Here is an 18,771-nt window from a genome sequence, read left to right on the forward strand (position 1 = left end):
GGAAAGTGGATTCGTCTGTTTACTATTCGTCGACTACGATGGATCGATATTTCTTACAGGAAGCGACGTAAGAAACGACGATTCGTTAATGGCATAGTTGATTATTTCTTTTATCTTGTGTACGTTAATTACAGCTGGGTGTAGCTGACTTTTCTTGGAAAGCTGCGCGTGCACGCGGTCTCGAGCAAACCGGATAAACAAGGAAGAATCGTAAAATCGTAGCCAGCCCGAATATCCTAGGTTGCGACAAAACGTGTAACAGAATTTTCATCCATACGCCACCACCAGCGTGACGAAATCGCCAAGCTATATGAATATGACGCAACGTTCGTGGCGAGGAACTTCCTGCAAAAAGAGAGTAGACCTTTTTGTTGTTTTTTTTCAACTGGTCGCGATGGAGGACGAACGCGAGCATCTACCAAAATTGTTTCGATGTTCGGCTCTCTGTGAAAAAACTGGGTCGTCGCAACTTTAACGATTTTCCCGCGATTCTTCGCGTGTACCTGGCGTTTACGAGTTTTAACTAGAAGATACGCTTTGCCCCCTACATTTTGATTTATTAAATATCGTGCAACGATCAATCGAATATCGACCGAATGCACCGGCCTAATGTCGCGATAGCTACTTAACGGCGGGATATCAGTTGGCGGCTGTACAGCGGGCGGTGTTCAAGTAGTCGATAAAGTCGACTATTTTCGGCTCCCTCAATCGTGGAATCATCGGTGGGGCGGTCCACGCACGGGGTTGTTGTTGCTGCTGATGCTGCTGTTTCACCCAACCGGTTCCTCCTTTCTTTCTCTTCTCTCGTTTCCGCGGATGTTCTTGCAACGTTATCGACTTGCCAAACACGAACAGGCAAGGACCGAGATAAGGTCGGAAGTCGGGTATATTTTGCTTGTATACCAGACTGAAACCACCCGTGTCCGCTGCCGGATTCACCGGTACATCCATTACCACTGAAACAAGTTGAAAATGAACAACAGATTTACTCCGTTTATTTCATATCTTCGCGTTCCCTTATTTTATTCCACACCTCCCGTTACCTTTTCTCTCTCTCTCTCTCTCTCTCTTTCTCTCTCCCGTTCGAATAGTCCTTTCGAATCGACTATCGTATATTTAGATCGGATATCACGTTGCTGCAGTACAGCTCGGTACCTAAGCGCATCTATTTGTTTGTTTTAAATGAATTTGTACGAACGAAATTCAGCGCGTTCGAAAGCACGTAGAAGCTGCACCAGCTGCACGAGTATTAAATTAACCGACCTAAACAGATTTGCGCGTTTCGAGCAATTTTCTTTCATTTTTTACAAATGTATCACAGTTAGGTGCGCGCGCGCCTCGACACAAGATCCAACGAAAACTAATATTTCTCGTACCGGTAAAAAAGAAGTTTTATCGGATTACGAACAATCGCAAATACGTATAACGCGGACTCGGATCGAACGGAAATAAAAGTAACGGACGATAGAAAGAAATCCGATACCCGAAAGTACCCAGAGAATGCCGTTAATTCTTTCTTTGGGCATTTACCTACGATAAAAGACAAAAACCGCTGATTGTTTTCCGACAGATGCGACTACGATCGAGCCTGTATTTTGGCAAAAAGATATTTTCAATCGTGCGCAAAGAATTAGAAACAATAGGGGGGTTGTACTCTCGACCCGTAGACCCGACAAGCAGAATTGTTTAATCGAAATCTGGAAACTTGAACACAGTGTAGTCGATACTAAACGATTTGAAAAGCTCGTTCGTGCATTCGCGAGGAAATCAGAATACGTATACCGTCTCGTTGACTTGTCCCGGCCACTATCCTCGGAAACTTTCACCCGCAGTCTCGGTTTGTGACAACTTGCTTCTCTCTACGTTACCCTATAGATCGTAGTTTGCTAACCTTTCACCAAGCTTTCGAGAACATTGGAATAGAGGCGTTTGGTAATTCTCGAGCTAGGAGGATGCATCCGGGGATTCGTGTTGATCTCGATCAACCAAACCGAAAGGTCCTCCATCACGACGAAATCGGCCCCGTATAGCTCGAAACTACACCGTCGTCTGTCCATGTGCTCCTGGGAGGCCAGCATCGTCAGAACTATGGCTTCCGACATTTTCGTATAGATCTTGTCGTAATACGGTTCGCCGTCGAGCCCCGTTTGCCTGACAATTATGACCTTTGCGTTAGCCACTGAATAGATATCTCTATCGATGAAAATTAACGGATATCTTTTCCAAAAGATACGGCTAACGTCAAACTTATCGATTACGTTCTACGCTAGATCGCTGCAAATTCGAATATCCTTCGAACAGCGATAGCGAGAAAGTAGAAAATAATACAAGTAAGCAAAGTATTATGCTCGTGGAAATAATGGCGAAGGGAAGGACAGACGGGCAGAGACGATTACCCGAGAAGAAAATACACAGATTCTAAGCATATTTGGACGACGTTTGATCAAACCTATCGATCTCGCTGTCATCAAACGCTATCGACCGTAACGAACGGATAACCGAAACTGCTACTCGCAACGAATAGACCGGTCGAGAGATTACTTTAAATATTCGTTCAGCTTCTCGCAGTCCCATCCTTGATCGCGAATCGATTTTACGACTTCCTCCGAATTTCCACGTTTTCTCCGTCTCCTCCTCTCCTCGTCGTATTTCTCCTGAATGGCGGTATTGCAGATATGAATCGCTTCGTGATAAGTTGAGAAAGTGTAGGGTTTCGAGCTGAATCGTAAGAGTCCTTCCCTGCAAAAGGATAGAAAAGGATCGAGAAAATTCTTTGATGGAATCTCCATCGAGAAGATTCTTTCGGAATAATTTTCAAGGCTCTTTTCTCTAACAAAATCCTTTTCCGAGATTTCTCCGTAGACCTGTAACGTACGTATAACGTATTGCGTGTCCTTTTATTTGCGCACACGAGATTCGCCGATAGGTGTGCGAGCATACGTTTCACGAGATAGAAAATTATTTTCCGATGGTTCGATTAAAAAATGTAATACAAACTTCGCTACAAATATCGTTTAGACGTTCGAAATACAGCGGAACTGTAAAGTCGGAAATTTAGTTACTTGAACACCCATATTGTCATGGGAAATGTATTTGTAACCAAATACCACTGCCTTATGTCGAATTTCGTATCGTGAATCAACAACGGACGTTCTGAAATTAAGAGGAAAAAGATGAGATCGCGAAAAGGTATAAAATTTAAACGATTAAACGTTTTACGTACCAATGTACTTCTGAACAATGAAGTAATCCTTTGGTCTGCTTTTTATCTTTCGAAATATATCCTTTAAACTGTGAGATATGCTGATTCCCGTACCGCAACAAAGTTCGCTCGGTTTTAATATCCATATATTTCTCATTCCGTTTAATTCGTATTGCGGGTCTATCTCCTTCAATCTTGCCAGTATCGGATTCGTCGCCTCTAGATATTTCTAAACGATGTAATGGAAAATTCAGGGTAGCGAGATCCAAAATTTGTCGCGTCGAATCGAGATTACCAGCGTTTTTAATTTAAACGCGAGAAATCGCTTGGAAACGGATCGTCTATTCTTTAAGATGGTACTACGCAAGCGAAAGCAAAGAAAAGAAAAGAAAAGAAAAGAAAAGAAAGTACACGAGTATCGTACTTGTAGCTGATCTCGACTTTTTTCCGAGGTGGTCTCGATTCCAGCTCCCTCGTGCACGGCTGCGGTATAATCGTCCAAAAAGGAATTCCATTCCTCTTCGGAAAACTCGGTCACAAAGTCTTTGTCTATGTTTTGGTGGATTTCACGGGCGATAAATTCCTCGCAGCGTTTTATGGCAAACTCCAGTCGACTCATTAGAATCGGCCGATGTCCCGACTCCGAGAAACCCTGGCCATCGTGCATTCTTCCGACGAACCATTTCAACAGACCAGCGGCGGCGGTCAAACGAAAATCATCGAGAAAGGCTTTCGGCTCTCTGCTCAGGTTGTAACTTCGAGGGAATAATACCGACGACACGTCCTTCTCGTACAGCCAGTGAGCTTCCTCCAACAAACGAGCCATTCCTAGCTACATTATTTCGTGATCGTCAATATTTCGTCGAGTTCCCAGCGAACTAAAGTTCGATCGAGCTTAAACAATATATTTCACATCTTGTACGATGTATCGAAGATTCTCGCGTATCTAATTATCGATGTTAACCTTTGAAGTGTAGACGAAGGGTTTTTGATATCTGTTGAGAATGATATTGTTACTCAAGCCACGATGCCAATCGACAAAGTCGTTCCGACAGTCCCATATAAAGTCTGGCGATTTGTGACGTAATAAAGCGAAAATTACCGCCTTCTCGTTTAAGGTACCGTCCGATTGGGTCAAATCGCCCAACGATCTTGCTTCTAAGCTGGCTACGCTACCTAAAAATCGAAGAAGGGATTTCAGACGAAAATGAAAGTTCGTTTGGTTTTTAGTAAAAAGTTTGCGGCTAGTTCAATTTTGACGATATTACTCGGATCGGAAAGACGATAGCTGCTTATATAACAATAGACACTTTGTCAGAGTTTACGTGGTCGATTTTTAATTAAAGGAAGTAGAATGTAAAGAAAAGGATTTGATTAGAAAAGGCAAGGAAACTAACCATAAGGTACGGCTCTTGTTTTCGTAGCTTCGTATTTTTGCACCCAACCCCTTTTCTCCAGAGCTTCTTTCAATTTCGGTAACTCACCGCGTATCAGAAATATTTTGTGCCTCTGAAACACGGTAGCACGTGCTTCAAAGTATCCTAAAGCTACTGTATTACGCGAATTTCTGTGTAAAACTATTCGAATCTGGATAATCTATCGAATAGTTATAACGAATACGTATATGTTCGTTTATGAACGTTTGAACGTTATCGGACAATCCGATAACATCCGATCGGAATTTCAAAATTTTGGAACATTTTCCTTGTAAAGGGATCTGATGTCTACCTTAACAGCTCTGTCGACTTTCGCTTTAATTTTCTGATAACGCTCTTTCCTCGTCCAGTGGGTCTTGCAGCAATCGTCGTCCTTGAGCACGATATTCCTGTAATTGTTGATGGTGTCGGTATCGTGCTTGTCAAAGATCCCCCGTGGGCAACAAGAACACGTGTCCATGTAGGATTTCGGGAACGCACCGCAGTCGAGTTGTGGCAGGCTGTTAACAGCATTGATCTCATTGTCGTCCGTGTCCGGAAGTGGCCATTTTGAGTTCATTTTCGTCCAGTCCACCCGATTGTACGGATTCACTGGACTTTCCTTCTTTTCCAGACAGATCAAAGAAGTCAATTTGCAGTAGGAGTGGCTCGCTTTATCCTCGTTCGTGGAATCCGTAGTCGCTAAATCTTTCGCGGTCCTAATGTCCCTTGACCGGTGAAACGTTCTAATTTATTACACCATATCTACTGAATTTTATACCTTCTTCCATCCAGTGATCGATTTAATCATCGCGTTCGACTTTGATCAACCGGATCACCCAACTTGGTCGCTCGTTAAACATAGAGACATCGAAAACTTTTACGCTTTTCGAAACCAGATACGTACCTTAAATCAGGCGGTAAATCCATAGTTTCGTCGCGAATCGAGACAGCTATTTTAGGTCAATTCCTAGATAAATGGCAAAAGTGGCGTTAATCACGGAAACTAAATAAATTATCTAGTTGAAGCGAACGCTAGAAATATTCGGCGTGTACAGAAAGAAAAATCGACTCGAGAGGAACGTTTAGGAACAATGCAAATATTCGTCGATGGGCGTACGCTTTGAACGCTAAAGCGAATGAAACGAGAAAGGCTAAATCGATCAATCTGCTTGTTTAACCCGGCCGCCTTATTGTCTGGCAAGCTTAATCGCCTAAGTAATTAACCTCTCATGCAACGAACTTTGGAGAAACTGGTTTTTGCCCTTATTAAAGGCCCATATTAATTTAACACTAACATTATGTATCCTTCTTTCGACCGGTGAAGTAAATTCATGACTAAATTATTACGAAGAAGTTGCGTCGTTATCTTTGCAGAATTTCGTGCCAATTTATGTTACAATGCTCGTTTCAATCGAATTTGAAGATAATAAATAACGAAACCAATCGATATTTAATAACACGCGGTCACCGAAATATATTCTTCGCATACTACACAAATGTCGTTATAATTTTCATACGTGTAACAACTGTTATGAAAATAACGATGTAATTTACGGCACAAAGGTAAATTTATAGATTTATGGATTTAATAATACATAATACTGTTTAGTATTTTATGTTATATCACACTCTGTTTCCCTGCCTTTGTCGCGTATTATCGATAAATTATCGATATCGACTATAATTTTAAATTAACGTACATCATACATCACGTATCGTGTACAAGGCTGATACAAGTATATCCGATATAAAGGTATTTGATAGTCGAGGCTTGTTTACACTGCAAAGGGAAAGTAAATGAAATATAACGCAACCTTGCGTTTGCATACTATGCGATTAATATACTTCGTCTACTTATAGAAAACGATCATTTTCTTTCGTTCTTGTGTAAACGTTGCGAGTATATGAAACATGTCGATTTCTTTTTCCGTAACTTTTACCATGTCACATGTACGATGTACACGCGCTATACTTGCCATATTTATTCTCGTTTGCCGTAATTGTGACGAAAATTTTCGAAATTATAAACTTCATTTCATCGTTTAAAAACTGACATCTATGTTCTTTCTATAGTAAAAATACTTTGCGATACTTGATGGAAATTTTCTGCTCGTACACTGCGTGAGTTCGTGTAGTGAACGTTTTGACAAAGTTTTATGGATCCGCGATATTTCATTAAACGTTTCCTCATTGATGTTTTATGTATCGTTATGTATCTTGACTTCGAACTGGAGAAATTTTTGCGATAGATCGAAACGTAAAGTTAAACTCAAAAATTTATTTCACGGTTCTCCTATTCCGAACGGTTTGGTTTCTGCTATCTATGGATTTCTGTTGATGTGTCAAATGTCAGACATGTTGCATTTATCCGATCTTCTACTTTTTCTCCATTTTCCCAACGACTATATACACAATGTTAATTGCTAGCTAACAGTCGTTATATCGTTTGTTTGCAATTTTTTAACCAGTAATTCTATGAATCGCGGTATAAAGACAAAAATGTGAAAAAAAAGCAGAAATTCGTACGATGCATAGCAGGCACAAAATTTGCATTAAACGCAAAATATGCTCTTGTGTAAATACGTATGTATGTTTATTTCTAGGAGCGTAAAACATATATGTAGAAAAAAACGATATCTGTGAATACCAATTTTCTCGATACACTGAAATATTTTCTATATCGACATCGTTCATAACTGCAACGAAATTCAGTGTATTAGTACTGTCAACGCTACGTTCCATGTGTTTAGCGAAACTCACATGTACTCTTTCATATCGTATCGGTGTGTCGACGATTATTTTAAAACAACGTATCTTTTTACAGCGGTAGCGATTAAAATGATTCATTTTTCAACGTAATTTCATGCCGTTCGAATATTTTACTTCACACGCGATACGTTAAAGTATTCGAAAAAAATAATACATATAGTTGGTCGCGTTCGCGCGTGTCTAAATTACTATTATTCTATGAAAGATTATTAAAGATATTTCTGAATTTATTGCTGGAACATGAAAAGTCTTTTTACATGCTATGTATTTGTCTTGATCGAGTATCGGTACATTCGATTGGTAAGTGCTCGTAAATTCCACACATCTATTATATCTAACATTTTACTGTGGTCCTATTAAAATTCAGTCGAATTCACACTACCGAACAATTTCATCCGCAATATATCGCATCATACGGCTGAACATTCCTGTCATGGGCAATTTAAAACGTTAAAATACTTCCACCTTTGAGCTCGTATTTGCCACTAGTATTAAAAATATTATCCACACACACACACATACACACACACACACATATAAATATTATAGAAGATTATAGAATTATGACACAATTATTTGCAAAATTCTGACGCAACGACCGATTTTAATATTATTAATTCAGATCATAATATATTAACCAAAAAATTCTGATACTCACGCGCATCTGGTAGACTACGCGAGACATTGTTCGCCACAAATATCTGAATTCTGGTCAAACTCTCACAGCGAACTTGTACAGTGAGCAACTAGGAACACTACATGACAAACTTAAGAAAAGAAGAAAAAAAAACAGTCATTTATAGCGAATCGTCGACAAATTTTATTTTTGCAAGATACTGGGATGGGAACTTCTATCGCCTCTTTCGATCTTTGGATAATTATATGCTGGGAAAGCAATTTATAAACGATACGACTATAAATAAGAAGGTGTGTCAATTTTTCGAAGATAAAAATTCTGAATTTTAGAGAGGCGATATTTTTTAATTACCTTCCCATTGCCCTTCCCGTTGTGAGAGAGTAACTCGACTAAAGGTGAATATTTTTTTAACGAATAAAATTACTTTATTATACGTTTCACACTCCGAAAAACGACAGAACTTTCTTCGTTACCATAAAATCTACATTTTTACGTTATCTTTTCACTTTTCTCCATCTCTCGATAAATAAAATCATTATTTCGAATTAATCTATAATTTTAAATTTTAAAAATAGATAATTTTCAGTATAATTAGCATCTTTTTACATTGTTTTAACATTAATTCGTATAATATGCCAATGCGTCAAGACGAAAGCGCGCTTGTTCGAAACACGTAAGTAACCGATTCGCGAGTATACAGGGTGGTTGGTAACTGGTGGTACAAGCGGAAAGGGGGTGATTCTACGCGAAAAAAAAAGTCGAAAATATAGAATAAAAATTTTTTTTTTTTATTTTTCCATCGAGACAACGATCTACAGTAAGATCCGTTATAACGTACCGCACGCGTACCGAGCGAAAATTCAAAGTCGATTTTCTCGAAAACAAAGCCCCGAACGAAAAATTTTTATTCTATATCTTCGACTTCTTTTTTCGCGTAGAATCGCCCCCTTTCCGCTTGTACCACCAGTTACCAACCACCCTGTATATGTACATATCTATGATAAAAAATGAAATTTTGTTTGTTCGAAATACATGTTGCCATGATATACATATACATGAACATGCATATAATGGGGTATAGACATCCGACAATAATATTTGGAAATCCGTTACGTTTGACTATAAATGACTGTCTGGTAGCCAAGAGGGTGGAAATCGTGCCAGCGAAACGTGCTTTCGATTCGACTTGCTGCACGAGCGAACGAGTTAACTAGCTAAGTAACCGCGCCCACTGCACTCTCTAATCACCAAAGGCACCAGGAATGCTTTTAAACTTTCCATCCACAATTACGTCCTTATTCGCATAGAAACCTCTATTAGACCTTCCATTATTCTAATTATGGAAGACCCGTCTGAAATATATTGATTAAAGTTAAGAAGGTTAAGTGGTCAGGATCAAGAATTGGACCGACTATTTCTTGTTCGCTCCTCCCGCTACTTCCTCTTGTTATTTCGATATTTATCGAAAGCATCGCGTCTATTACCGTTGTAAGTAACACGTATCGTTTTGTTATTTTCTATCTCTTACGTCGTCAATTGAATTATTCCGATTATTCGTTCTCGTTTCACCCTTTTCTTAGCCTGTTATTACGAAAAGTTCAGAGTTATCACGCTGGAACGATAGAAATTTTTCGAAATAATCTAGAAGCTTGCGATCGTTTCCGCGATATAATAGCAACGCTCTTAAGCGATATAGATACCACAAAACTTCACAAACGTCAAACCACGTACATGAAAAATCCTTTTGACATAATACGCAACAATATACGAGAAGTACAACCAGCTTTCCGATCCGATGAAGTTATTTTGCATGACCAATGGTTTTCGAACGAAAGAACGAATAGAATTCTATTCGAAATAACATCTATGATTTTGAAAAGATAACGCGTCTCCGATCGACGAGCTATTTTCCGAAGTAGAGCGATCTACGAATAATTTCGTATAAATGAAAACCCTGTACCTATATATTCTATCTTCGAGTCAAGTTACACGTATAATTTCGCATTGTATATATTTATTTCATCTGTTATAAAGTTTCTTCGCAATCATGCACTCCCGAGGAAGAAACGAGTCACAAAGTTTACTTAAAAGTTTACTTTATAAACTAGTTTTGGTTTTCCATGGTTGGAACTTAAAGCGGTCTAACTACTTATCGTATGGTATAGCGTGTAAGCGGCAAACAGCGGCTCATGGAGCGACTCGCGCGAACCACAAGAATTCGTCAAGTCGATGCAATTAACATTTACGAGAAAAAGCAACGCGGCATACCGTGCCTGGGAAAATCGCTTGTTTGCCGGCGGATTCTCGCGATGCGACGCAACTTGCAAAATAAGAATTTTCTATAGCACATTGCAGAGCACGAAAATAGACTCGCTAAACAGTTACGTAAATCTTATTACAAGATTCAATCTTGTTTCAAAACGCTGCAGTACTTTCGTATTTGTATTCTGATGTCTGTAGATCTTACACGATGCATTTTCAACGAAGAAACAAGTTACGAAGTTTGTCGGTTAAGCTTGTGGCGCTGGTATAGTCGTTGCAGCTTCGTTTCTTCGCGTTTCACCTCGAACTTTCTCTCCTTTCTCTCTCTCTTCTCTATTCTTCTTTTCTCTCCTCTTTTTTTCCTCCTCGTTTCTTTTGTCATCGAAATGTGACCATCATCCTGGGAAAACACTCGTTCGCCATATCTTCGATGAAAAATTATCACACTACAACTTTCATAAGTCTTTCGTTTCATAAGTATCCAAACGTCCGATCGTACATCTTTGAAATTTGGAGATCGTAATTTTCGCTCGATCATTGTATCGACGCACGTTATACAGCCGCTATAAAAATCAGACCGAACTCCAAAGATAAACAACCAGTATGTACTTAGTTTGTGACTAGAAACTCTGCCGCTAGAAAAAATGTTGCAAAGAGAATAGTAGACTAGAATTGGGGCATTGAACGTTTAAAATACTTCTGCCACGAGAACATCTTTCGAGAAAGTTGTTTTGTATCGTAAACGATTAGCGATGTAAAAAGCCGAGATTCGTGTGAATACCAATATTCGAATGACACGAGCGTCCTCGGACGATGACGGTATAAGGAGAAGCTTTATACCGTTACTAGCCTGCGTAATGGAATTATCGGATCGTTCTATAGTCTATTTGAGGGAAATATACCATCGTTCGATAGAGAAGTCCACTAATCGCAATTGAATGGTAGGCTTTTCGTGCGCGTATCGCTGTTTAACAAGCAAACTGGATAGAGGTAATTTACAAACCGATTAATAAGCGCAAGCATTTCGAAATTTCTAGCCATATCGATACGAGAAATACCGTAATATTCCGTTTTTTGATTTCCAGCTGCAAACATTTTAGAGACGTATCCAACGAGAACTGCCGCTCTTTGTACGATCTCTCGTACAATTTTCCAAATTTTGTCTTTAGTTTCCACGTATTATATTGTTAAATTAAATTATTATTATATTAGTAAATTGCGGTTAAATCAGTTATTTACTATGCGCATTACATATATATCTTCTCTATATATACATAGGTATATTTTTATGTAGAATTTTGCATATGCGAATAACGTGTCATATACGTATGTACCTTTACCTAGAGACCTACTCTGTACATATTTTTCAAAGGGAAACATAGTGTATTAGAGATTGCAGTACCGAAGAGTACGCGTATTCGCACCAAATGTTATATCGCTAAAGGGGCCTTTGTACAATTTAAAGCAAAGTCATGTATTACATAGTAGATATTTCTTTGAGAACTATTTCTCTCCGGGAACTGCTCTACTTTGCCTTCCGTTGCTCTACTTCCGCCTAACATGAACGAATTCAAACTCTGCCGGTAAAGTTTCTATCTTCTACTATACTTGTATCGTTTCGGGTACCAATACTTTTCTCCTCTTTTCACGCGCCTACTTCCAGTCCGTGTAATTTCCACACTCTTTCCGAAAGAGACAACGTTTTTATGTATTTTTTTGCAATTTATCGTAATTTATCGTTTAAAATATATCGCTTCAACATCGTCAAGGGACAACGTCGAGCCTGTAACTTACGAAGATAGTTTAATCACACGAATACCGGGACGGTGATGCTCTAAATGTGATTACACGTAATATCTGATGAAACTGCAACGGTCTACGATTAAAATACTATCTCGAAATCCGGTTATCGATCGGAAACAACCACGGAGGGTATGAACAGGTGATCAAAGCCGAAGCCTGTAATCTCGTTTCCTTCTACAGTCATAGAGCGATATGTAGTTCTTGGATAAATTTCCCAAAATTTGTCCGACTCGATAAAGTTTCGGCATTGAGAAGTTTACATTGCAGTCACGTACTTGAAACACGTGATCAGTTCATTGCTGACGTGATAAAAAGATGGTGATAAATTCCGGCATCAACGTCCATACTTGAAAACTTGAAGGGTTTAGTAAAGTTTTCCGTTGGCTTCTAAAGTTATTCCCATTTCCATCGTGGTTTTAAAACATTTGGTCGAATAAACGTCGACTAGATTTTTTTAAAAAAGACGTCAGCGTTGTTTAAAACATCTCAACGCAAAGCGCCTCAATTATTCACCGTTAGGCCGGTTACGTGTTCGATGCTTTCTATATTCTTCAACTTCACCGAGACCAAGTTTATAAACCGACTCCTACGTCGGACTCGATAATTTCTTTGGGAAAACGCCCCGTACATTTTAGTTGCTTGTTTTATATTTACAATTTTTTTCTATTAGCTTAAAAGCGCAGAAGATACCACTTCGTTTCCTCAAGTTGAAATGTTTAAACCCCGGATAGAACTTTAAGAAATAAGAGGTGTTTATACGATGAAAAAAGTACGGTTAATTATTTTCCTTTTTTTTTTCAGCGAAAACGTTCCTTTCGTGTTCCCGACAGAACCATTTCCTTTCCTATCCAGAGTCGTTTCTTGCTCGAAGTGGCTAATTACGTGAGAAAAACATACTCTCCGCCTACTTGTCTCTTCGTTTCTCTTTCTCTGCCACGAAAGTAAGCAGTACTTTGTAATGATCCCATTTTAAGAACCGAGAAAACAAACGAGTCGGCAATTATTCTTGCAATTGTACCTTTTGCATTTCGCTTCGGATTGCCGGTGTCACGTGCTTCAGGCACAAATAATTCTCCTCCTCGTTGAAATGGCTTCTCACGAGATTTCCCCCGTTATTCTCGCAGACGACAAAAAGATACAAACAACTCTGACCCGCGTCTGTATTCCGCGTCCTGTACTCTATAAACGAAACGTAATCATTCCTGTTATTAGTACCGTTTTCAGTGAAAGTATTTAAGCGAAGCGTGCTCAGTTTTTTCCAGCTAATACGAAATACGTTGTTCCACCATAGCTAACGACATCATTTCTACGACATATTACAATTTTCACGAAATTTTTATTCCGTCCGATATTATTCATTTGTGCTCGAAGAAACAAATCGATAAAATTACCGGTAAAATCGAAGATGCATCGACGATTCTTCTGTATCTAACCCTTGATCGATTCGGATTATCCGTCCTAAATGTTTCAGCGATTTTCTTAATATATCAAACGCGCGTGGAGTTTTCACAAGGCTTTCAAAGACTGACGCTCCACAAGCAGAATGTAAAATTTTTCATAAAAAAATTGGAACGGTCGTAAGCAAGTTCGTATGCATCTATCGGGACGTTACTCGCATTGAGAGCATTGACGTATCTAATAGTGGACATATACACATGTACGTGTGAGTACAACCTTTCTGTAGATAAACGACCTCGTGGTAGTCCACTCTACGCAGTAGCGATGCTCATATTAAGATCGTGTACGATTAACGAACGCGTGAACGAACATCCGACAGAATTAAAGTAAATATTTCGATCATTGTAGCGCAACAATTTGGTGAACTTTCCATGAGTAACCTAATTAATATTATCTGGCAAATTAATATTATCGGAATAATTAGATCTCATAATAATATAATACAACAGCCCGTTAAAACGAACAAGCCGATGACTCAATGATGGATCGACGATTAAAATCTTGTTTTAGTCACGTTGTTACCTCGACGTCTAAGCTAGAGTAGAACAAATATAAATTAGATACAATATAAAATATAAAATATAAAATATAAATTGAGAATACGGCTCGCTACCCACGATTCGTGAAGTTAACGTGCTTGTGCTCGGATAAGTTCCATCGTACGTATTATTACTTCATAAAGAAGTCTGGCCCAAACTTAATCATCGTAAGAAAGAAACCAAGGTAAGAAATCGTAATATTTCGTTTATTGGGTGGTACTTGCTTGTTTTCTTGTCCTCTTTTTCGTTCTTTCGTCTTTTTATATTTCGCATAAAGTTTATCCATTGACTCGATAAGGAATATCACGATAACCGATATCGCAACGATACTAACGTAAGTATGTACACACTATCGTAGATTACTATACTTTCATAAATATTTTCTCTATTCTCACGCTAGTAGAGACAGGCTTATTTATAAAAACGAATGTACGTTGTGATAATCGCTCGTGACTTATTAAACGAACTATTCTAACTTTGAACGAACGCAGTCGATAATTTAAGTTGGAGGATAGACAAAATTTTATTCAGTGGAAGGCTGTTGCCCGGCTATTACTAAAGAAACTTCTGTTCTTAATCGCTAGTTAATGATTCCGACTAAATTCGCAAGGATTTGTTTCCGCTGAAACTATAAGGAAGAAAAATACATTTGCAGTAAAGGATGTGAAAAATCAGTAGGTATCTACAGGGTGGTTGGTAACTGGTGGTACACACGGAAAAGGGGTGATTCTACGCGAAAAAAGAAGTCGAAAATATAGAATAAAAATTTCTCGTTCGAGGCTTTGCTTTCGAGAAAATCGACTTTGAATTTTCGCTCGGTACGCGTGCGGTACGTTATAACGGATCTCACTGTAGATCGTTGTCTCGATGGAAAAATTAAAAAAAAATTAAAAAAATTTTTTATTCTATATTTTCGACTTCTTTTTTCGCGTAGAATCATCCCCTTTCCGCTTGTACCGCCAGTTACCAACCACCCTGTATATGTACAGTGCGTGGAAACGATGACACGGTCGCGTCTCCGTTTTCAAGTGTGACATATTACATGCCCGCTGGCCATGACATCGGACTTGATAAGTGTATTCCTCGCTAAAAAGAGCATCCGCAGTTCAATAACCTATGAACGAGAAAAAGAGACATTTAGTATACTTAGATGCGTGATCTATCGACCATGAGCCTCGAAGCATCGACGAGCCGAATACTCCATTCTCTTTCATCGTCTTAACCCATTTCCCATGATCTATTAGCTTTCTTCGAAAATACCTTCTTCGTAATGGACTTCGTGACATGGAACGCAGCATCGCGCATCGTTTCTCCATTCTGCATGGAACGTTCTTGGTTAACTATTGAATTACGACGATTCAATTCACGAATCAGCGATTTCTTTCCTTTTTCGTTTCGTTACGTTCGATGATAATTGCACCAATTGCGATGCATTTCTTATCGACGATAAAAACGCACTTGTTTAAAACTTCCACTTTTGGAAAAGAGCGTTCATCGTCGAGTGATTTCAATGTACGAAATACGTTTGTTCGTAATGTTAGCCGATGCTTGAAGCAAATATTATGTAGTCGGGCAATCACTTACAATCAAGTGTTTAACTATGGCCATATCGTTGTTTTTGATTATGATTTCCATCAGATTGTTGAACTTGTTATCGTAATAATTAGTTAAATAGTTTACGGCGATCCCTTCTGATTTTCTAACTCAGACACTCGGTTGAAAATACATGCAAAAATAACAAAATTGCACGTTACAACAGCGAATAATTTCTCGATTCGATGCAAGTTGTATATCGACGAACGAAGTTTAAATTTCGGAGTTTGAAATTGAAAAAGCTGTATGTCAAATGTAAATGTTTGCTTAATAGATTGGCTACAAATTTTTTAGCCTTGCTCTTACCATGCGTTAGTTGTATTATTTTCGGGACCTCGTGTATCAATGCATTTCGCTTTGCGCAGTAAGATAAGTTGAACAAGATAAACGTTGGAAATAAATTTCAACAAACTCTGTAAATTCATTTTGAACTCTTCTAGTTTCCTGTCATGTCACAAAGATAAATTATTTTTCTCATCTAAACTTCGAGTTTTAACATTTACCGTATCACCTGTTACCGTAACTTAACCGTTGAACTACGTATTTCTAACTGTTTGAAGTTCTCTTCCACATCTCTAATACTTCTATACTACAATACAAACAAAGTTTTCCCTTTTCTCCTCACAGATACGTTTACAGAACGTTAGGCATCGGAATTTTTCGCAAACGTTACTGAATCGTTTAATTTAGTCGATATATATCGATATATGTTCTTAACAAATTAAAGCTGGCGAGTAAAGCAACTGCGAGTTTTAAGGCGATGCAACGTCTCGATTACAATTCGAGGAAAACTTCCGATGGAATAGAGCAACGTCGTTCGCTTAAGTCCATGATAAATTTCATCAAAGGACTTATCGCAGCAAGCTAAAGGATTCTCGATAAACTCTTTTCTTTGCGACCATTAAGAAGCTCGTGAAACACGAAAAAGACATAACCAACTTTCTTCTTGATAGCTTTATTCGGATATTTTCCATCATAGCAAACTTACGAACAATCGGTTGTAATTACTTCTTGTTTCCGAGTGCTGATAAGCATGGTAACATACGTTTATGTCTGAGACACGATAATTTTAATCTACAAAATGAATATGAAATGTGAAAAAATATTTAATTTTAATAAAATATCTGTAGTTTGTAATTATTAAAAAAACGAAACATTCCCTAAAGTTTAAAGGCAGAGAGAATCGTTCTAAGGGAAAAATATTTTATTTTATTGAAAATCCATTCCTCCTGTGGCCATCAACCATCCACACTGCCAACTAACGCGCCAAATAAGGATGTATTTCAACGTGACACAAATTTCGTATTGACGTTGTTGCTGGTATTCTTTACTCTTAAGAAGTTCTGTTATTGTTGGAACAGACTATGTATTATACTTACGTTCATTGTGAAAAATGTATAAAGAATGAACAATCAGAAAAGTGTTAACAGTCGGAAATATATAGAAAGCCTAGACGACGTTCGGTTATAAGTGTCAATCTATTTTTGACAAAGTAGATTTGAAGCTAAAAATCGAAAGGTAGAATGTAGAAACCCTACTCGTTGTTAGCCAGGTAGAGTTCGTTCCTGCCAGCATTCTGGAATCAGCAGGAGCAAAGATTGGTACTAACGTCCTCCTCTTTCTCTTCTCTCTCCCTCTCTCTCTCTCTCTCTCTCTTTCTTCTCTTCTTTCTTCGAAGAAAATCATGTTCAAAGCAACTTGTAAAAGCACTTCCTAAGACAAGAGATAGCAAAAAGTAGACGGTGGTATATATTAAAGACGCTAGCACAACTTTGATGGTACAGAGAGAATGTGGGGAGAAGATGGCAAGTACGTTTCACAAGACCACGAAAGTCAAACCAAAAGACAGAGCCAAGGTACCGAGAGTGAAATAAGTGTAAGAGGATGGAGAATAGAGAAAGGAGAAGAGCAGTTCGTAATGATTGGCACACGGATATACGTGCATGTTCATCGTGAGGGGTGAGAAGTTTGAATAGGTTGCCGAGGGCGTAACAACGTCGTAGGCCTTGTATACCTTGCTTCGCTTCACCTCGCATCGCTATATACGACCAAGTACAATATAACTCTCTCCTTTCCCTTGTCGCTACCGTCTGACATAGCGGCCCTGAGCAATGGACGAGTTTAGAACTAGCGACCTAAGCTTTATCTACGAACCGCCGTTCAGGTTAACGAAACAAAGAGCTAGCACGCTGCGAAGTGTGCTCTTTCGTCCGTTAACAACGGTATTCTCGATGCTTTTCCCTACTGTTTTCGGCGACCTCTTGAAAATTTCAATTTTTCCTATCCTCTTCTCGTGTTTCTGCCCCTACCTCGCATTCTCCTCGTATGTACTCTCGTTTCTTTGTGATTTTCGTGTCTTCTTTGTGAACTTTGAAAACCGCGCCAATGTAGAATTGGACTTATCGTATCAAGTTGCGCGCTTCCATATACCACGGTCTACAAGCTTGACGCGTTTCACGATATTTTATCTTAATGGCAATGGCAATAATATTAACATAATAGCGTGTAATGGAATAGTCACTTTCCTCGCATAGAACGTTTCCTGTACACAATTTTTAAACTATAGCTTAGATCTAAGTGCACTTTTATAACCGGCGACTTATCACTTCCATAAATTCTTTAACCCTCCATTACTTACTTCTAACCGCTTTCTTGCGTTTTATGAGTTTACGACATTTTACGATTAATCGAATTTTTGTCGCGCACTCACCTTCGCTTACGAGGCTCCCAAGAGCGAGACGGATAAGAACTTGGGAATTGCACAAAAGTGACATACGACGAACCTGTCCTTTCGCTGTGTTTAATCGTTCGTTAATCAAACTTTTTAAACTATTTTCTATAAGTAAACTTCTCCGCTACGTATTCTTCGATCCGGTGTTATTATCGTAGAAGGCAAAATTGCGAATACTTTTACTACGCCTTTAACTATAGAAAATAACGCTTTAGCCGTTCAACTAAGATCTCGGATACCGAAAGTCGCGAAAGTTTGAATACGGGTCGAAGACGTGGCTGTCGATTGATTCGGACATTCGTCTTCTAATTTAATTTCGACAGCAACGATATGCAGTTCGTAGTTACCGCTGCTGCTGC

The 18,771-nt window shown here is 38.8% G+C and overlaps 2 protein-coding genes across 5 annotated transcripts in view; one reads left to right on the forward strand and one right to left on the reverse strand.

The window, feature by feature from the left end:
* Positions 1 to 389: 389 nt before the first annotated feature.
* Positions 390 to 18,771, reverse strand: part of LOC117233135 (tubulin glycylase 3A-like) — a 32,848-nt gene continuing 14,466 nt past the window's right edge. Inside the window, exons 2-11 of one of the 4 annotated variants that reach the window (XM_033493135.1) lie at positions 5,525 to 5,587; positions 4,931 to 5,345; positions 4,600 to 4,711; positions 4,167 to 4,378; positions 3,627 to 4,034; positions 3,224 to 3,431; positions 3,063 to 3,153; positions 2,542 to 2,739; positions 1,892 to 2,151; positions 390 to 956 (exon numbers count right to left, since the gene is read on the reverse strand). In XM_033493135.1, the coding sequence (XP_033349026.1) occupies positions 640 to 956; positions 1,892 to 2,151; positions 2,542 to 2,739; positions 3,063 to 3,153; positions 3,224 to 3,431; positions 3,627 to 4,034; positions 4,167 to 4,378; positions 4,600 to 4,711; positions 4,931 to 5,345; positions 5,525 to 5,547 (2,244 nt within the window). In that variant the 5' untranslated portion in view covers positions 5,548 to 5,587 and the 3' untranslated portion in view covers positions 390 to 639. Of the gene's footprint in view, positions 957 to 1,891; positions 2,152 to 2,541; positions 2,740 to 3,062; positions 3,154 to 3,223; positions 3,432 to 3,626; positions 4,035 to 4,166; positions 4,379 to 4,599; positions 4,712 to 4,930; positions 5,364 to 5,524; positions 5,588 to 18,771 lie in introns of all 4 variants that reach the window. The other 3 variants (XM_033493134.1, XM_033493136.1, XM_033493137.1) reach the window with 3 other exon arrangements.
* Positions 14,107 to 18,771, forward strand: part of LOC117233136 (lysosomal acid glucosylceramidase-like) — a 35,669-nt gene continuing 31,004 nt past the window's right edge. Inside the window, exon 1 of the mRNA XM_033493144.1 lies at positions 14,107 to 14,272. The gene's annotated coding sequence lies outside the window, so the exon portion shown is untranslated. The remainder of the gene's footprint in view (positions 14,273 to 18,771) is intronic.

The sequence above is a fragment of the Bombus vosnesenskii genome, unplaced genomic scaffold, assembly GCF_011952255.1.
Source record: "Bombus vosnesenskii isolate JDL3184/JDL3185 unplaced genomic scaffold, Bvos_JDL3184-5_v1.1 scf7180000013295, whole genome shotgun sequence".
NCBI lineage: Eukaryota > Metazoa > Arthropoda > Insecta > Hymenoptera > Apidae > Bombus > Bombus vosnesenskii.